The 18,592-nt window shown below is 37.8% G+C and overlaps 1 protein-coding gene across 1 annotated transcript in view; it reads left to right on the forward strand.

Annotated features, from left to right (window-relative positions):
• Positions 1-14,571, forward strand: part of AOX1 (aldehyde oxidase 1) — a 37,219-nt gene extending 22,648 nt beyond the window's left edge. The window contains exons 22-34 of the mRNA XM_053947845.1: positions 1,284-1,417; positions 2,448-2,535; positions 4,024-4,110; positions 5,566-5,757; positions 6,048-6,275; positions 7,302-7,397; positions 8,080-8,208; positions 8,696-8,770; positions 10,570-10,622; positions 12,219-12,333; positions 12,939-13,004; positions 13,602-13,790; positions 14,234-14,571. Of these exons, the coding sequence (XP_053803820.1) occupies positions 1,284-1,417; positions 2,448-2,535; positions 4,024-4,110; positions 5,566-5,757; positions 6,048-6,275; positions 7,302-7,397; positions 8,080-8,208; positions 8,696-8,770; positions 10,570-10,622; positions 12,219-12,333; positions 12,939-13,004; positions 13,602-13,790; positions 14,234-14,446 (1,665 nt within the window). The 3' untranslated portion in view covers positions 14,447-14,571. The remainder of the gene's footprint in view (positions 1-1,283; positions 1,418-2,447; positions 2,536-4,023; positions 4,111-5,565; positions 5,758-6,047; positions 6,276-7,301; positions 7,398-8,079; positions 8,209-8,695; positions 8,771-10,569; positions 10,623-12,218; positions 12,334-12,938; positions 13,005-13,601; positions 13,791-14,233) is intronic.
• Positions 14,572-18,592: the final 4,021 nt, after the last annotated feature.

Consider the following 18,592-nt stretch of genomic DNA (forward strand, 5'->3'; position numbering starts at 1 on the left):
CACTACACTGTCAGGATAAGTCTCTCCTTTCCCTTTGAAAAAAGTACTTAATAGTCCTCTATTGTAGGCATGAAAAACTCCCTGTAAAGTGCTGAGGCTCCTCCATCTCTGTTACTTTTCCACTGAAGTGAGGAGAAATCAGTTCTCTACAGAGTCAGAACCTACTGAGGATCTGATCAAGTCTAACAGCTGAAAGTGAGACTGCTACTCTATGCAGCAGTCTCCTAATCACAGATTGGTTTGGATTTCAAGGAGCCTTTAAAGACTTTAATTCAACACTCCTGCCATAGACAGGGTTGTCTTCCTCTGCATAGAATTTCTCAAAGTACCATCCAACATGCCCCTGAACACTCCCAGTGATGGGGTGTCCACAGGTTCTCTGAGAAACCTGTTCCCATGCCCTTACCACCCTCATTATAAAAGATTTCTTTCTCTTGTCTAGTCTAAACCTGCCCTCTTTTAGTTTAAAACCATAGCCCTTTGTCCTGTCAATACAAGCTTTGCTAAAAAGTCCTGCTCTGTTTCTTGTGAACCACCTTTATAGTTTGAAAGGCCTTTATAGTTTGAAAGGGAGTAAAGTCTCCCTGGAGCTGTCTTCTCCTGGCTGAAAAACTCCAAGTCTCTCAGTCTTCATAGTTAGAGGTGTTCTAGCCCTCTAAACACTGTCATGATGGTAGATGACAAAGCTGCCATAGCTTGTGGCCTGCATAGCAATAGCCATAGTGCATGAAACTGATGGTATTTCAGACTCAACACTGGCATTTTGTGTTCAAAGCCCAGTTCAGCTCCATTTATAATTTCCATTATTATTATATTGCCAATAGCCAAGTAGTATGAAGAACTTTGTGTTTGAGAAAATTATTTCAACCAAAAATATTCCTGACACTAGAAAAACCTTAGATTATTAAGAAACAAATAGTTTTATTTTAATAAGAATGAGGTATTACCTTACTAATAAAAATAATATAAACTGTATATTAATCCATTTTTATTATACCTGAAGCTTCCTACTGTTTAGATAATGTAATTCAAGAGCATTATTCTTCACATTGGCCAATGGCCTTTTCACAGTCTGCATGGTAAAGATTTGAAATGTGAGCACTGTTGAGAGTTTGTTGTTATTCTTTCTTTGCTTTTTAACCTAGGGTAAAGAAAAAGTTATATTCTTCTGATAGAAAAATAGTAACATCTGAGGAACCCTTTTCTAGAAAAGGTTTCTATTTCAGAATCTAGCTTTTGGACTTAGTTTGAGTTGGCATAAAATATTAAAACTTGTTTTACAGGAGATGGTAGCTGCGAGTTTAGGTGTTCCAGCCAATAGGATCATGTGCCATGTTAAACGAGTTGGTGGAGCTTTTGGTGGGAAAATCCTGAGAACTGGCCTATTGGCATCAGTTGCTGCAGTGGCAGCAAACAAGTAAGTGCAGTATGTGTGTGTTGGGGTATGAAAAAAAATTAAGCAAACAAGTTTTCCAATTTGGGTAAAATGCTGAGACTTCATACATACATTAAAATACGACATTAACCCTCCAGTTGTGAACTTCATTGGCACAGCAGAATGCAGAAGGAAGAGTTCATGAATGGAACTGCTTTTAAGAAAAAATAGTTCTAGCTCAGTTCTCAACATCTTTCAGTCAAAATTAGCTTTAATCTATGAGGTGTTATGCTTTTTCTAATACTGCATGAACTAGTTTAAGAACATCAACACATAAAGCTCCATCCCCCATCTTCCAAATTTGGCAGGGCAATATTGGCAATTAGCTGTCAGGGCATACTAAATTCCTTTATAAGCATAACTGATTTGCTGCAAAATTCACATCAGGCTACATCCTATCAGCCAAAATGATCTTGTCATTTGAGGGGTTAGCTCAATAGGTATGTTACTTCTACTGTCACTGGTATAAAATTTGCTCTTGATTTTTTTTGGCCACATTATCTGTGTTTTTTATTAAGAGGTCATGCTAAAAATAATATTTATTTTATGGTTTAAAATAACTTTTTTATTTTTAGGACCTTATTTTACACCTTATGTCCATTTTTCTAAAGTAATTATTTTAAATGGTAAATGCATTTCTAGACTAATTTTCATATTTTTATTGTTATTCATATTTTGGTTTCATTCCAAGACACGCTATTTCAGTATGATTCTGAATAGCTCAGAGGTGACGAGCACTTAACACTGAAATAGTTTCTTCAGGAGTGGTTTGGACTGAGTTATCTTGTTGGTTTTCAAGAGGTGAAATGAAAATTCTGACATGATTGTAAATGTGAGAAATATGAAATCTGGACATAGTGTTAAGCATATGTTCAGGCTTATCAAAGTTAAGTTTAATCTAAATGTGTGTTTATATGCATGGCTGGATCTGGGTACATGATGAGTAGCCATAGCCATCTTATTAATAACATCCTTTATTTTAATTGCAGTTTCTTTTCTTTTTTGGATGTAGAACCAGCAGAGCAGTCCGTCTTATTCTGAGCCGAGAGGATGATATGATAATCCTTGGTGGCCGACATCCTTTTATGGCTAAATATAAAGTGAGTGCCACAAGAATCCAGTGAAAAAATACCCACCTGTATTCTGCAAATAATATTTCAGTGTTAGTGGGTAATGTGTTCTGTTAATGAAAGTTGGTATGACCAATTCAATTTTAAAACAAAACTACAAGCCAGGAACCCAAGAGATAGTGCTGTACAGCCTCTTTGTCTGCTTCTACCTCTTCTCTTCAGAGTTTTGTTGTATTATTTTTCTAGTTCCTTCATATTCTTTATCCTTTTATAGCCTCTTTCTTGTCTTTCTTTCTAGGAATGGGAAGCTAACCTATAGCAGACTTCTTCTGCAGAACTTTATTTTAAACTCTCCATATGGTTAGATTCACACAAAGAAGCAGCTAATTTTTCACAGAAACAGTGTCATGCAGAAAACTCAACTTGTGGAGGAATTTAATTTCTTCCCTGCCCATGCACTGTCATCAGTTATAATTATGCATTGGGATAATTTCTGCCTCCTTTTCTTTCTCTACTTGTTGTATAAATTATGTGTGCCAGCCACCATAATGGGGTTTAAATTCAAGGTTCTGCTGAATCAATAAGCTGAGTGATTTCTCTTTAAAAATACCTTTTGTTAATAGCTCTACAGCTCAAGCTGGATGCCTTCAAAGAGGGACTCTGAACAATGGGATTATACCTGGGCAATTATACCCTTACAGTCTAAGCTCCCCATCCCTCACATGACAATACAAACCAGTAGTCATAGTAAGGGTCTGGAGTCTTGACATTCTTGATGGGTTTCTTTCACTGTCTGCAGCTGGGCCATTTCTTTTCTTATATCTAAGTGTGTAGACTTTGCTAGAGATTGTAGCTTCCTTATCTTTTGGCTTGAACAGACTCTGAGGCTTCTTTTACTTGATTGGGTACATACCTAGGGGAAAGTTCACAGCTTGCAGCCTACGGCTGCTGCAAATTTAGCTGCTAATACTAAGCAAGTTTCATGACATTCTATATAGGTAAAGTCAGAGAGGTTTTATAAGATGCTTCCCTAAAGTTGAAAATGAGCTGTAGCTCATGTTGAGAATTCAGGAACTGTTAGTGGCAACAGATGAAAAGAGGGATATGAGATAAAGATAACATTTCTTCATTAATAAACATAAATGTCATATTCCATCTGCCAGACACTGTTCTAACCATTAAAGTGTGATTTGATTTTATCTACAGTAAACACTCCTAGGTGACACTCTTGTCAGCCATCTCAGGCAATAGAGAGGAAACCACTGCTTCTTCCTTTCCCAGTGGGCTTATGTTGCATATTCTGTGCTGTACCTATACAGATCACAGATGCCTGGAGGGAAAGCCTATATCTTAGAAACATAATTTCTTTCTCTCTTCCCTTCTATAGTTTCAGTGAATGCTGCCAGAAATTAATAGTGCAGTATGACACTAAATGTGTGGGTTAATTTTCAAAATATACAAGCACTTTGGAAACAAATGAATGCTGAATTCTAAATAATGTACTGTTGATCCTTCTAGGTTGGCTTCATGAATGATGGTAGGATCACAGCTGTGGATGCCAAATATTATGTTAATGGAGGATGTACCCCTGATGAATCTATCCTGGTAAGGATTTTATACTCATGAACCTTACAACATGGACGAAACATTAGCTGGAAAATTATGGAGCCAAATTCCCTTGCCCATGTATTATTAATCATACAGACTTTTGATATAGGGATTGTGGGTTCTTGTAAGAATCTACACTGAGCAGGTTAACCTTTCCTTATTAAATTTAGTGAAGCATCTTACTACTTTCTTATATTGCCCTACACATTCACTTAGTGAATGTTTTCTCAGGCTTATTTTTCTGTTACAAACATCTCAACTAACATTGTATTCCTTCTAAAATGTGTAGTAACTGCATTTGTTCCTGCCTAAAGCTTTAGATCTTCAGGGCTGGGAAAATCTTTCTTGGCCTTCAGAAAATCCATAGTGATAGTTATCCTGTTGCTATCTCTATACATTTCTGTACTGGGTCAGAATTTATTGTGCTGTATACCTCAGTTCCTCACTTACAGATCTGCAAAGTATAAGATGTTTCTTGCTTTGATATCATCACTAGATATTTGTGTTTGTTCAGGCTATTCTAGCTGTAACTGAAATGTTTGCTGTGCTACCCCTCATTTGCTTGTCATTGCCCCACATTGACCCAGGATTTTCTGCATCCTGAAATTTTTCAATGTAATTGCCTGTGGTATTGCTGCTGAACCTGGCTCTGAAAAATAGCCTAGGTTAGAAGAAAATCCATTATTAGAAGCATGTACATTAATGCAGATCGTGTCAGAACTGTCTTAAGATGAAGTCCTGCAATGATACAGTGAAGCTACTGGACTTAGCAGGAATAACCAAGGCTTGAATTTGTCATTCTGAGAAATCTACTTAACACTGAAGAGAGACAGTGATCTCTTCATCAGGCATCAAACTTTTTTTTTTTTTTAATACTGACTCCTAGAGCCTAATTTGAGGTCTCTAGTATAGGATTTTCCTCCTCATGTGTTTTTGTGTTTGTCATGTAAAACATCTAAATTAAAAACTTAAGGACCAGAAGACACTATAGACTGCAGTACATATGCTTTATGGTGGAACTAAACCTTAGGTGTGGATTTCCATAGGGTGTGATGAATGCTTTCATCAGTCCCTTTCAGAGCTACTCTTGCTTTCAATCTAATCTGCCCATTTTTAGTTTGTGTGGCTTTTAGTATTGAAGTAGGAGCAAAATCAATCATAAAATGACATATCTGTTACATCCTTAACTACTGATAACAATCAAGTACAAGTAACATCAGCTGTGTTCTGTATCAAAAAAACCTGAAAATTAATATATTGCATGAAAAATGCATTAATGAAGTCTGTATGCATGCATGAGTACTCTTAATACCAGTGATTGCCAGAAACTCAACTTTAAAGCTAATGTCTCAAGTTAAGCTCTTTTATATAAGAGATGAGGAAGATTTAAATGTAAATTTGAAAGAAGCACTGTTCTGACATTAAACTAGATCTGTTTGTCCCCTACCTCAGGTAGCAGAAGTATCCTTATTAAAAATGGACAATGCATACAAGATTCCCAACTTGAGATGCTGGGCTTATACCTGCAAAACAAACTTGCCGTCAAATACAGCATTCCGAGGCTTTGGCTTTCCTCAGTCAGGACTGGTGACAGAAACCTGGATAACAGACATTGCAGATAAAACTGGTTTATCACCAGAAAAGGTGACTAAATGAAAGCATCTTCTCTCCTGAAATAGTCTGTGGAAATGGAAAGTTTAAAACCTTTAGATTAGTTTAATTATTTGAACAAGTCTTTTCTAAATCAAACGTAATTTGTGCTGAAATTCATACTTTTTTAAAATCAGTCTGGTTGTTGAATGAATAGCATGGTCTTACAAACTGGTAATTGTTCAAAAAAAAAACCATGCCGTTGTTGTTGTCTATTAGTCCCCCCAGATGGTCAATTTGCCTTTAAAAGGATTGTGAGATAGCTGTACTTTCATTTTTTTCAGATTAGAGAAATAAATATGTATAAGAAGAATGAGCAGACACACTTCAAACAAAAACTTGATCCACAGAATTTGATACGGTGTTGGAACAAATGTATGGAGAAATCTGCATACTACAGTAGGAGAACAGCTATCAATGAATTTAATAAACAAAATTACTGGAAGAAAAGAGGGATTGCCATTGTACCAATGAAATTTCCATTTGGACTAGGCACACCTTACCTTTCTCAGGTGAGCTTCATTAAGAGTAAGTGAGCTAATCATTTTATCCATAGAAGATTGCAGTCATTCTATCTTAGTATACAAAACAAGTATGTTATCTTTTCCTGGAAAATTATAATGCTCCTGATGATTGTTCCCTGAAGAGGCTGTAGTAGCCTGTAGCTCTTTTCAAGATGAGATGAAAGCTGTTTGGTTTTCAGGACCCAGGCATTTTGGACCCTGCCTATTTAAAGGCTAGTCCCATCAGTTGAGGTGCAGTGTTGAACACACTTAGAAAAAGTTTTTGAAGACTGATAGCAAAATGTTCATTGAATAAGTTGTCCACTCCAGAAATAGTTCTGAACCTCCTCTTTCTGCCTGTGGGGGTAGTATGGAATGCTGCTCTTAAAGACTCAAATCCTTTGATGCCATCAAAGGCTAAGGTTAAGGAAGCAAAAAAGGACAGTAGTATTTTTGGTCCTTGTATTTTTTTTAATGTTAGGTGTCCAGTGCTTCTGAAACAGACAACATTCTGTCAATTAAAAATTAATTGACTGACTTATGTCATATCAAACTGGCTGTTTCTGTTCAACATTAAAGTCACAGGGTCTTTCTAGTCTACAGTGCTACTTCTATCTGAGTTCAGGAAGAAAATCTCATTTGGAAATTCAACCTATGCCATTTAAAAAACGCCAAGGCTCTCACATGCCAATAAGAGAGAAAATGGAACTTGCAACAAATTGCACTTAGAGCTCCTAGTGAGGCATTTCCTCCCGCTTCTTTTGGAACCACTGAGATACTACTGCCAGGTGTAGGTTTGTTTCAGGCTCTAATAACAGAAAAGACCACAATATAAGGATTTGTATCTTTTTCTTTCAAAGTTCATTATAGAGGAAGAGCAGCAAGTAGACTTTCAAATTTTGCCTTCTATTCAAAAGCACTAAACAGATAAACTGAAATACACTTAAACACTTTGTATATTTTTTTATTCAATTCATTACCACATACAACACATTTCCTCACTAGTCTGCTCTTGATTTTGTTTTTCTTTTTTAGGCTGCTGCACTTGTTCATATTTATACTGATGGGTCTGTGCTTCTGACACATGGTGGAATTGAAATGGGGCAGGGTATTCATACAAAAATGATCCAGGTAACAAATTGTCTAAATAAATACTGCTGTGTGCTTTATCTAGCATGCAAATAAACAGTGTGAAGGTTTTCTTTTTGGTTAGTTACTGTACCAGCAGAACAGTTTCTTTATCAGCTTAGCTGCTACTTCTTTACATTGATAGAGTTAGAAAGCAAGGGTAACTTCATTCATTCATAGAGGCAGAAGGACGGGAAAAAACAGACTGGGTTTTGTTCTTCCAATAGCATGTGAAGAGGCTTATTTCTAATAAGATTTTGGGGGCTGATCCCATAAAACCCATAGTGAAAAAGGCAAGAGATTATTCAGATTGGTATAGTCATGATGATAATATGATCCTATTTAGTTAATGGATAATTCTGAGACAGATCTGTAAAGGTATTTATAGAGTCAGTGAAAATTTGGGACTTGGGCTTGCATAATTTGCTGTAAGTCTTATAGGAGGAAAATCAGGAGTGAGTGTTTGACTTCAGAGTCTCAATCCAGAGTTTGAGTACACCTAGAACATTGTCCTTTTCTGTTTCTTAGTACTACCAAATTGGACAGAATGATTTCAGTTGGAGATTGGGAGAGAACTTGCTAAAATTTTTATCTTTCCTGCTATTACTGACTTCTAGCAAATACTGAGGAATTGTTAGTGTTTAGACTTTTTTCTAAAACAAAGAATATGTTGTTCCTGGAATAGATTGCTAGTCGGGAATTGAACATCCCCATGTCATGTATCCACTTCTGTGAAACGAGCACAACAACTGTCCCCAATGCATGTGCCTCAGTAGGATCTGCAGGGACGGATGTCAATGGCATGGCTGTGAAGGTAAAGAATAGTATTTAGTTGAAAAAAATACCCTATCCCTTGAGGTGTATGCTTGCCCGACTTCAGGCCCTAGTGATTCTGTGTATATCAAGTTTGGGATTACCAATAATACTCCTGGAGATGGCCAAGAAGAAACATGACTTGACAGTTTCTCAGTAATGGTGTTTATGAGTTTTCAGAATATGATCTGGACTTTCCCAAAAAGGCTTATACTTGACAAAATCTGTTTCCTCTAACTAACTAGTCCCATACAAATCTCGCACCCTGTTCATGTTTGAAATCTACTGATTCATACAGATCCCAGCCCTTGTAACTTAACCATTTAGAAGTTTTATGTCTATGTAGTTAATATGACACTTCCTGCAATACCTTTTCAAACTAAGATGACAGTAAAGCATATACTAATTAAATAGTAACTAGACATAACTTAAATAGTACCAAATGTATCTGTGTTAATTTTGTGATATATTCTCCTGATTCTCACCAGGATGCTTGCCAAACTCTTCTGAAACGCCTGCAGCCCATCATTGAGAAGAACCCAACAGGGACCTGGAACGATTGGGTAAGAGCTGTGAATCCTACTGAATGTGTTTGAGTGCTAGCAGAAACTGTGATAAATATACTGTAGTCCATAAAGCTGCTCAGCCTAATAATCCTAAAGTTAAAAACTGTAGAAACAGGCTATCTCACAGAAATGTGAAACTCAAGGTTCTTGGCCAGGCACAAATTATTATGTGGAAGATAATTAGATTTATTGCTAGTACAGTATTTAAATATTGCCAGTGCAATATCCAAGAAACAAATCTGTAATCTATTACAATAGATTATAGTAAAATCAGGTTATGGTCCCTCCTGTTGAGTCATGAGCATCAGTGAGATCCCCTGGCTTTCTAAACTTTTCAAAGGAATCTAGGTACAGCCAAGTCTGCTTAGTCTCAGATTTGGTCCACAGCCTATGTCTAAAGGGTTACAGTATGTTGTGGTGTAACCTCAGCCAGCCACCAAGCACCACACAACTGCTCACTTATTCCCCCACCACTGGAATCAGGGATTCACAAGAGTGAAAGCTAGAAAACTTGTGAGTTGAATTAAAGACAGTTTAATGGGTAAAGCAAAAGCCATACACACAACCAGAGCAAAGCAAGTAATTCTTTCACTCTTTCCCATGGACAGGCAGGTGCTCAGCCATCTCCAAGAGAGCAGGGTGTCATCACATATCATGGTTACTTGGGAAGACAAACACCAGCACTTCAAATGTCCCCCTGTTCTTCCTTCTTCCCCCCACTTTATATACTGAGCATGGTGCCTGCCATATGGTCTGGAATATCCCTTTGGTCAGTTATCCCAGCTTCCCATGCACTTCCAGCCTCCTCGCTAGTGGAGCAATCCAAAAAGCAGAAAAGGCCTTGGCTCTGTGTAAGCCCCGTTTAGGAATAACATTAAAACACTAATCCAAAACACGTAATCTCCTCTAGTAGATAATTAATTTGGGTCATTCAGACACACCAGAGGTATTATCAGAAATGGCTGACCAAAAAAGGAATGTTAATATATATAGCGAAGTAACTTTGTATCTTGGAAAGTTAGTACAACCCAACCAAAAGCATCCCAAAAATTTCTTGAATTGTAAACTGAGTAAATCTAACATGATTTGGGAATAGATTTGGGTCCTCATACTGTCACTTTTATGACTGGCAGAACTTTACAAAGAGCATTTCTCTTCAAAACTGTAATTTTTGTGCAAATAGGTCATGCAGATCTTTTATGTCAGTGTGGTGGTTTGACCTTGGCTGGACTCCAGGTGCCCAACAAACTGCTCTAACTGCTCCACTCTCCTTCTTAGTGAGATAGGGGAAGAAAATTAGATGGAAAAAAGCCAACAAGTCAGTGGGTTAAGATAAAGGCAGTTTATCAAAGAAAAAGCAAAAAGCTGCACACGCACACAGTTGCATGACCCAATATAGTCAGTGACTTATCAACCAGATCTGGTTAGCTGACAGAGGGACCCACATCTATTGAACTTGATATAGAAAAACTGAGCAGGGCCCTTTCTGACTATGGCATTACCAGTAATAAAAATTCTGCAAGAACACTGCTGTTGACAGGTCTATTCCTTCTTGTATTGCCAAAAGAATTCAGATTGTTCATGCAAGAGGGGTTTAGTTCTGTAGTATTAGACATCATGTGCAGCTAAATATGCTTAACTCAGTTTGTCTTCCTTTCTTTACAATTTTACTGATTGGGTTTTAAGTAAATATGTGTGGGTAAGTGTATATATATGTAAATAAATGAAATATGTCTATGCTGTGTTCCTTCCTGACTCCTTCCTTGGTTTACCATAAGCACTGCTGTATTTTACAGATTAGAGAAGCTTTTAAACAGAGTGTGAGCCTTTCAGCTACTGGCTATTTTAGGTAATGTATTTTTGTTCCTTAAAAATGCATACATTAGACCAAGACTGATTTCTGAAGATAATTAATGCTGTAAAGAGAATATTCTATCTAATAGGTCTTTCTAATAGCTCATTTTATGTTTCATAAAGTTAGTTTATATATAGACGGTTGGAAGCATAAAGTTTAGGTGTTAATTTGTCTAGTCCTCTGTGGACTCTCTAAGAAAGTATTAAAATAATATTTTATGCCATCTTTGCTCCATGGTTTGATATTTAGCAAACCAGAGAGCATCAAGAAAGTGCTGCCTGTAAGTCATGTGCAAAGTGGGATAGAGTTTATTTACTGGAGCTGGATTACTATAAGGTATAAATATAAATGTTCCCACTGCTCTCAGAGCAGTCTCTTGGTCCTTTTTCTTTTAATCCTTTCAGTGTTTATAGAGCCAGAAGTGAAAAATTTTTGTGCTGTAACTCAGGTGGGATTCAAAGCAAAGCTTTTCTCTTGGTCTGCTGTGCCTTTTCTTCTGCTGCTGGTGGTTCTTCCTTATCAATAGCAACTTTTCAGGTCTCTGGGCAGTCTGGAGTAAGTTGAAAGGGCACTTGGGAAAACCATGCTTTTATACAACACAGAGAAATGTCAAATGAAATGTCCCTTCCTGCTGGTAAGCCTGTCCAAGTATGTTTTCTGCTTATGCAGCCCTTTAGAAATGTTGATATCACCAAAGTAATGCACCACAGTCATACTTTGCTATCGATATTTAAAGGTGTCCAAAAACATCTGCAGCTCCGTAAACCTCAGATCCTATCTTGATCTAATTCTTATCCAGTTATATTCTCTACTTCCAAGAATCTCAAAGGCAGCTGAGGTAAATGTATTATGAGAAGTTGAGTATATGGATTTTGTGTATCCCTTTTTTGGTGCATGGTTCTGTACTGTATAATTGCTTTATGATAATCGTAAATATGCTCAACAAAGACATTTCAGTCATACATAGTCAGAAAATACTCCTTAGTCACAAAGCTCCCATGTTTGGAAGATAACACATTTCACTGTTCTCTCATGTTCTTGGATTTACCCCATCATTCCCAACTACTATGGTGTCCTCAGTGAATCCCACTCCCTTCTAAGTAATTACCCCTTTATTTCAATATTCCTCTTTTAACCCTTTCACTCAATTCTGTAGGCTTTTTCCATAATTTTTACTTTTTCATTTATCTCTTGTAAATTATTCTTTCATAGGTCCTAATAAGTTTTCCTCCCTTTTTCTAAATTCCTTTATGTGCTATTACCCCAGTAACCACTATCTTAAATGCTTATTCTGTATTTGGTTACTGTGCTTTTATTCGTATATTTCTAGGATTATGCTGGTTATAGACTCTCCTGAGCTGAAATAGCTTGTCTGCAACATTTTATACAAATATCAGAGGCATCAAATCTAAGCAGTGGTGCTCTGTAGGCTTTCATGAAATTTTGAAGTTCTGAGCTGTTACTTAAGATTTCACTTAAGGTTTTGTACTTGAGATTTTACAAACAGTTTCAAACTTAAGTGCTTATCTGCTTTGTTATAATGCAAACTGTGGTCAGTTTTCTTCTTGTGGACTTTGTTTCTTCTATCAGAGGTTACAATGAATACATGGACTGGGAGAAAGGGGAAGGGCAGCCATTCACATATTTTCTTTTTGGAGCTGCTTGTTCAGAGGTTGAAATTAACTGTCTAACAGGAGATCACAAGGTAATAACTGAATTATTACGTCAGAAGTTTTGAAAATAATGTGAATAAGGTTTGCTTCAACAATCGTTCAGATTTGGGGTTAATAAGTCTTCACATGATAGTAAATATATCAATGATGTAATTATAAATTACAGGTGGAGCAGAATGGAAGCTGAGCAGTATTAACCAGCTTCTGACATACATGTCAATGTCATAGGTGTTCACCTTTTGGGTTATGGCTGGCATCTAGCATGTTCTTTGCTTGTTCTGTCCCTGTTTGCCAGCAAACACCTTACAGTAATATTCAATTTCCAGGCTTTTGACCTTCTGGACAGCTAAAGGCTATAGACTGATGATCATATGCCCTCTTTCTGTACATTTGTATGGGGGTTTCCTTGAGCAATGGGAAAAATCTGGCAGGGCTGTCTCTGGCTGAACTTCTGTAAAAATTGAGACAAGCCCATTTTGCCTCTGATGAGACATTGGAAATTATTCTGAAATTATGTACATGGAGGGCTCATATCTCAGTATTTCTTATTTCACTGAATTACAACTCTGACTCACGTTATTTTCTAATGCTTTCGATCCATCTCTCTGGGTGATACAAATTTGAATTTTATTAACAGAACCTCAGAACAGACATTGTTATGGACATTGGATGCAGCATAAATCCAGCTGTGGATATAGGACAGGTATGTGCCAAGAATTTTCTGATGCCTCATTTCTATTACACTATTGTCCTCATGTGAATTGATGATTACCTCATTAATCCAGAAAGCATTCATTTCTTACTAGATTATGGATCATATTAGAATGTCTTTTGCCTATAGATTTGCTCCAACTGAATCGGTGTCAGAACTCTGTAGATGTCAAAGAAGCTTGAATTTTATCTGTGATTTCAACCTGTAGTACTTCCAGTATGTGTGTACGTCTTCTGTCTACTGGACTGAAATCCTGTTTGTGATTACAGTCTCCAAGTTGTTTGATCTGCCTTCCCCACTGATAGCAGGGAAATATCTTTATTCATTGCAGGCTGGTCCACAGATCTCATCACTTCATTATACAAGCATTTGTCTTCTCAGGTATGAGAGAGGAATGTGAAAGCTTTTCCATTACAGTTGCCCCAAAATGTTGAAGAATCTCATTAGGCAAACATGCAGACGTGCATTAGGCCTCACATATATCACAGTAACAGCTAGTTACAGCTAGTGATACAAATGAGTTCTTGGTGAAGTTTTCTCGGCTGACCAAACATGAGTACATAAATGCTACACTTTTCTTATTTAAAGATTGAAGGAGCTTTTGTTCAAGGCGTTGGACTGTACACAATGGAGGAGTTAAAGTATTCTTCAGAAGGAGCCCTCTATACTCGGGGTCCAGATCAGTATAAGATCCCTGCTGTTTGTGATATTCCAGAACAGTTTAGTGTTTCCCTGCTGTCACCTTCTCAGAATCCTTATGCCATCTATGCATCCAAGGTAAGCAGCTCATCAGAGGGCCTAGTTCTTTGATCCCAGGCCAAACTGCGAAATTACTTTGATATAAAACACATACAATTTTTCAGTTCCTTTAGCATTTCAAACAAGTGTCCAGTAAATAGTTTTATTTATGATATCAGGGAAGCTAATAAGAAATAAAGCCAGATATTGTTGTGTCACTTTAATGGTTGGCAAGTAGTGATTTTAGAGTTTTGTTTACAGACCATACACAGAAGCTGCAAGATGAATTTAAAACCATACTTCTAAATGTGGTGATAAACTGAAAAGTTAGAATAAATATATTAATTGAAGAAATTAATATTAATTATGGAGAAATCATAATGTCAGTCAGAGTGTGCAGCTTACTTATGTGTACAATGCAATACAAAATAGGACTGTATGTGTTTATTTATGAAAGACTGGCTTTTTAAAATCTTTTTCAGGGGATGGGTGAGGCAGGACTTTTCTTGGGATGCTCTGTGTTCTTTGCTTTGAGGGATGCAGTAACGGGTGTGAGGAATGAAAGAGGACTGAAAAAGACCTTTGCACTGAACAGCCCCCTGACTGCTGAGCAAATACGGGCAAACTGTGCTGATGCCTTTACTGAGATGGTAAGAGAAGGTGGGGGAAGGCTCTGTTTAACAGTGGCTGGGTAGGAGTGTTTACTGATTTTGGTACCCCTAAATACTGAAGTGCCTAATGATGTCTCCAATCAGTTATGCTTTAAATACAGCTCCTTGTAATTGAAATGTCTGGTAACAGGTCCATTTACACAAGTTATTTCAACAAATGCCATTCAGACATTGTATTGGAATTTCTGTGGGTTTTGTATAATTTTTTTTTCTTTGAAATTTATGTAATTTTTACAGCCCTCTCTTTCCCTGAACCCTCCTCCTTTCTTCTGCATGTCAAATCCCATAGAGGATTAAATAGCTCATCTTATTAACATGCAATGGATCAGCCTCTAAACATCTTCAGTCTCCTTCCGGGTGCTTTGCCCCACTGACTGCATGCTGGCACTGTCACTTCATTCTAGTTCTCCTTGCTATGCCCAGCACTCTTTGGGGGAAAAATAATTAACTCAGAGCTACACAAAGAGACAGAAGAAAAACAAACAAGGTGATACACTTTGTATAATGCTGATCCTTTATGCTCTGTTTTCTGCAACTGTTCACTGTAGTCATGTTCCCACTGCTGTTGCAATTCTTTTTCTGGGTGTTTTTACTTAGTGAGGCAAGGTCCTTGCCAGCATATAAATCCATGCTGTGCCCTGAACCTCTGAGGCTCTGCTATGGAAACTCTTGAGCTCTCATTCACAGATTACTCCCATGGTATTTCTGTGATTGTGGTGAGGTACCATTGGCCCCTGAATCAGTAGGTTTGTGGGTTTACTCTCATTGCAGGAGCTTGCAGGAGGTGAGGTCCACCAGAGCAGGGACCATGCTTCTCTATCCCTCTTTAGTCCTAATCCCAGTTATCACTGACTTGGAGGCACCTGATAAAGGCAATGTTGGAAGGTTGCCAGTCAAATAAAGTCACTGTTGTAATTTCTTGCTTATCTCTTAGATGGCAAACAATGAAGCTTCTTCCTCCTTGGGCCACATCTGTGTGAATGACAAACCATAGTGCACAAGACCAGAATGGAAAACTGATTTACTGTCTCAAGACACACAAATCAACACACAGATAAATGTATTTTCTCTTTTCCTTAATAGAATCAGCTACCAAAAATATGCACTTTATATCTTACATTCTTATCTTCCTTCTTTCTCCAGTGTACTCATTACAGTATTTTGTTTAAATGACTGCATTTAATTGTCAGAAATAAATCTTCTGTATTTGAACCATGTTTTCAACAAGAAATATCTGCTGATCAGCACTGCTCAAATGCTGCAGAGGAGGAAAGTTAGAATGAAGTGTATAGGTATGCTAGATAACTTACTGCCACATATTACGCTAAACAACTTCATATGATAAATGATTTTCAGCTAATTTTCTGATTTTGATTTGAGTCTTGGAGTGAACTGTGAGTGCAGAGATCTTTGTCAAAGAACCAGAACCTTGTTTGTTGGATTCAGAGCCTTTTTGACCAGAAGTGATGCTCTGACTTGTAGCAAAGCTGGTTTACAATCTTTTGGCACAGGTATCTTTGAATGATGCAAGAAACAAGAGTTATGATTCTCTTTTGCTATGTCAGGCAAGTTGCCATGGCTGGTCTAGATATATAGAATTTTATCACAAAATTTGACAGAGTTGTAATTTCCTCCAGAAGCCTTCTTTATCTCGTGCAGCAAGCTGAAAGCCTCTGAACAGAATGGGAAAATTGACATTGAGTTCAGTGTGCTTTGAGTGGGAGAATGGATGGCATGTCAGCCTGCAGGCTCTCATTATTTCACTGCCTCTGTGTTCCACAATTTCTCTTGTCCTCCATTTGTTAAGCTGACACTGTGACAGAAATCAGGTCAGTCAGTTTAACAGCTTTTGCATTGGCTATTAAGATATGAAATCTTTATTGTTTCAATTTTTCTCTCTGTAACCATGATGAGTTGGTGAAATGCAGTTGCTAAACATAGGTGTCTAGACCATTTTAGATATCGTAAGACAGCAGAGACATGGCACAGGAGAGCACAGGACTGGAAGATATGATACAGCAGCTTGAGACCAGGCAGGTAATAGTAATTGTAATCATTGGAGGTGATACTGAAAGTGATTTAGGCAGCTGAAGCCTTTTTGGGGTTTACTTCATTTTCTTTGCTTCCTTTGTATTAATTTGGCTTTTATATATTGTTAGAAGTCAATAAATTAAATGTGAATGCTGCTGCTACAGTTAGTTTTTCTGATTTGAAACATCTTCTTGGTTTCACTGTTTGGTGTTACAGACTGATTATAAGACATGCCTCTGCCCCACCTAAGGTGCAAATGAGACCCTGTGCTAAAGTCAATAATCCCAGAGTCACTCTTCTGGAAGTACTACATTTCTACAGTCCAGGTCCTGGGTATCCATGGGGCATACATGCCATTCCAGTCATTTGAGATAGCATGTGTATAAGCACTTGTTTCCTTTCCCATATTTTGTCACAGTGGGAATTTTTTCTGGATGCTAACCAAACCGTTACCTCTGTTAGGTCTGGAATCAGCTCCTTCCTGCTGTGCCAGCTATGCTTATCTCAGGTTGCATTGTCTTAAGGGGACAGTGTTTTAAGACAGGCACCAGTCCTTACATAAGAGTTTAAGTCCTTTAAGTCCTTACATATGGGTTTCTCAAGGACAGCTTGCAACCCCACATGTTGATAACGGCCTGAAATATGTGTGAATTCTGGGACATACTGAAGCAGGGAGCCTACAGATCTACTAAGCTGGGGGGGGGGCGTTTCTACTGTCTGTTATTGTCCTGTGTACCTATGCACCAGCACGGGTGCTTGTTCATTCCAGGCAAGTCAAATCTTGTAAAAATCTTGCCCAAACCTTGCAGGCAATGACACCTCCCCATCTGCAGTACTGAAGTGTTCACACTCCAAGGAGTCATCACACTCTAGACCTGCTCTTTGTTTTCTGCAGTGCAAATCTTGTCTCCTTCTCAGTCATTGTTAACAAAGATTCCTCCCTGCCACTTTACAAGTGGCTCTTTCATCTTGTTGCCTCAGTAAATTCTATAAATGCAGCAAACATGGGTTATTGAGTGTTCTGGGTCTGCTGGCTTTTAAGTGTTTGAAAAACTTCCTGGAAGTTAGACATTTCAGCAATTGACCATCCTGACAGATGATAATATGGCTACATGGGATATTATGAAAGAAGTATTCTTATCTACATAGACATTTCAGCAATTGACCATCCTGACAGATGATAATATGGCTACATGGGATATTATGAAAGAAGTATTCTTATCTACAGGGAGGTAGATAAGCAGAAATGTTAGGCTTCAAAGGCACTGACATATTGGATGGCTATTGACACATGAATGTGCACTGTAACTGCACAGTTACACCCAAACTGGAGATGGTTCAGAAGAACACTTTCTACTGATTTTCTTCATGAGAGCAATGTTCCTGTAGCAGTCTACCCTCAGCAGGCCCATTCCATATGGTGAAAGCTTAAATACCTAACATAAATACTAGGTTCTGGTTTGGAGGGGTTAGCCTGTAAATTAGATATTAGACTGCCAAAATCAAGGATTTGGTCTGGTTCTTTCTGCTCTTAGGCCTTTGAGCCTGCATTGTTGTAAGTACAATGCATGAGGAATACTACAGTGGTTACTATTGCTGCACTTGGCAGGACCCATCAGGGCTTTTTCCTACAGGGACCTAGTGACTGATACCAGTCCAGGGCTTGTGTTGTGGTAGCTCTCCAAGGGTATGTTAGGGGATAACCACAAAACCAGTAGCTTATCTCTGCTGAGAATCAGCTTATTGCCTTCCAGTGGGAGTGGTAGAAGATCAGGGACTGGCTACTTTGTCCTGCAAGCCTTCACTCACTCTAAATGAAATACAGACAGCTTTGCTGTAAAATGTAAAAATAGTAAATGAATCAAAAGACAGGTACATACAATGAAGACTTTAAAAGATATATCCATAATTCCCCTTAAAAAAAAAAAACAAAAAAGAAGGCTAGCTGTAGCAAGGCATTTAAAGATTATTTTGTTTCCTGGGCATTCATACATACAAATGGATGAGAATCTAGAATCCCAAATCAGGATTTGGGATTTCCCTCTTTAAGAACACAGCACATGTTGAATATGGTACCCACAGCAGAAAGGGCATAGAACTGGCATGGCATAGAGATAGCCAGAAGGAAATTTTAAATCT

The sequence above is a fragment of the Vidua chalybeata genome, chromosome 7 (assembly GCF_026979565.1).
Source record: "Vidua chalybeata isolate OUT-0048 chromosome 7, bVidCha1 merged haplotype, whole genome shotgun sequence".
In the NCBI taxonomy this organism is placed as follows: domain Eukaryota; kingdom Metazoa; phylum Chordata; class Aves; order Passeriformes; family Viduidae; genus Vidua; species Vidua chalybeata.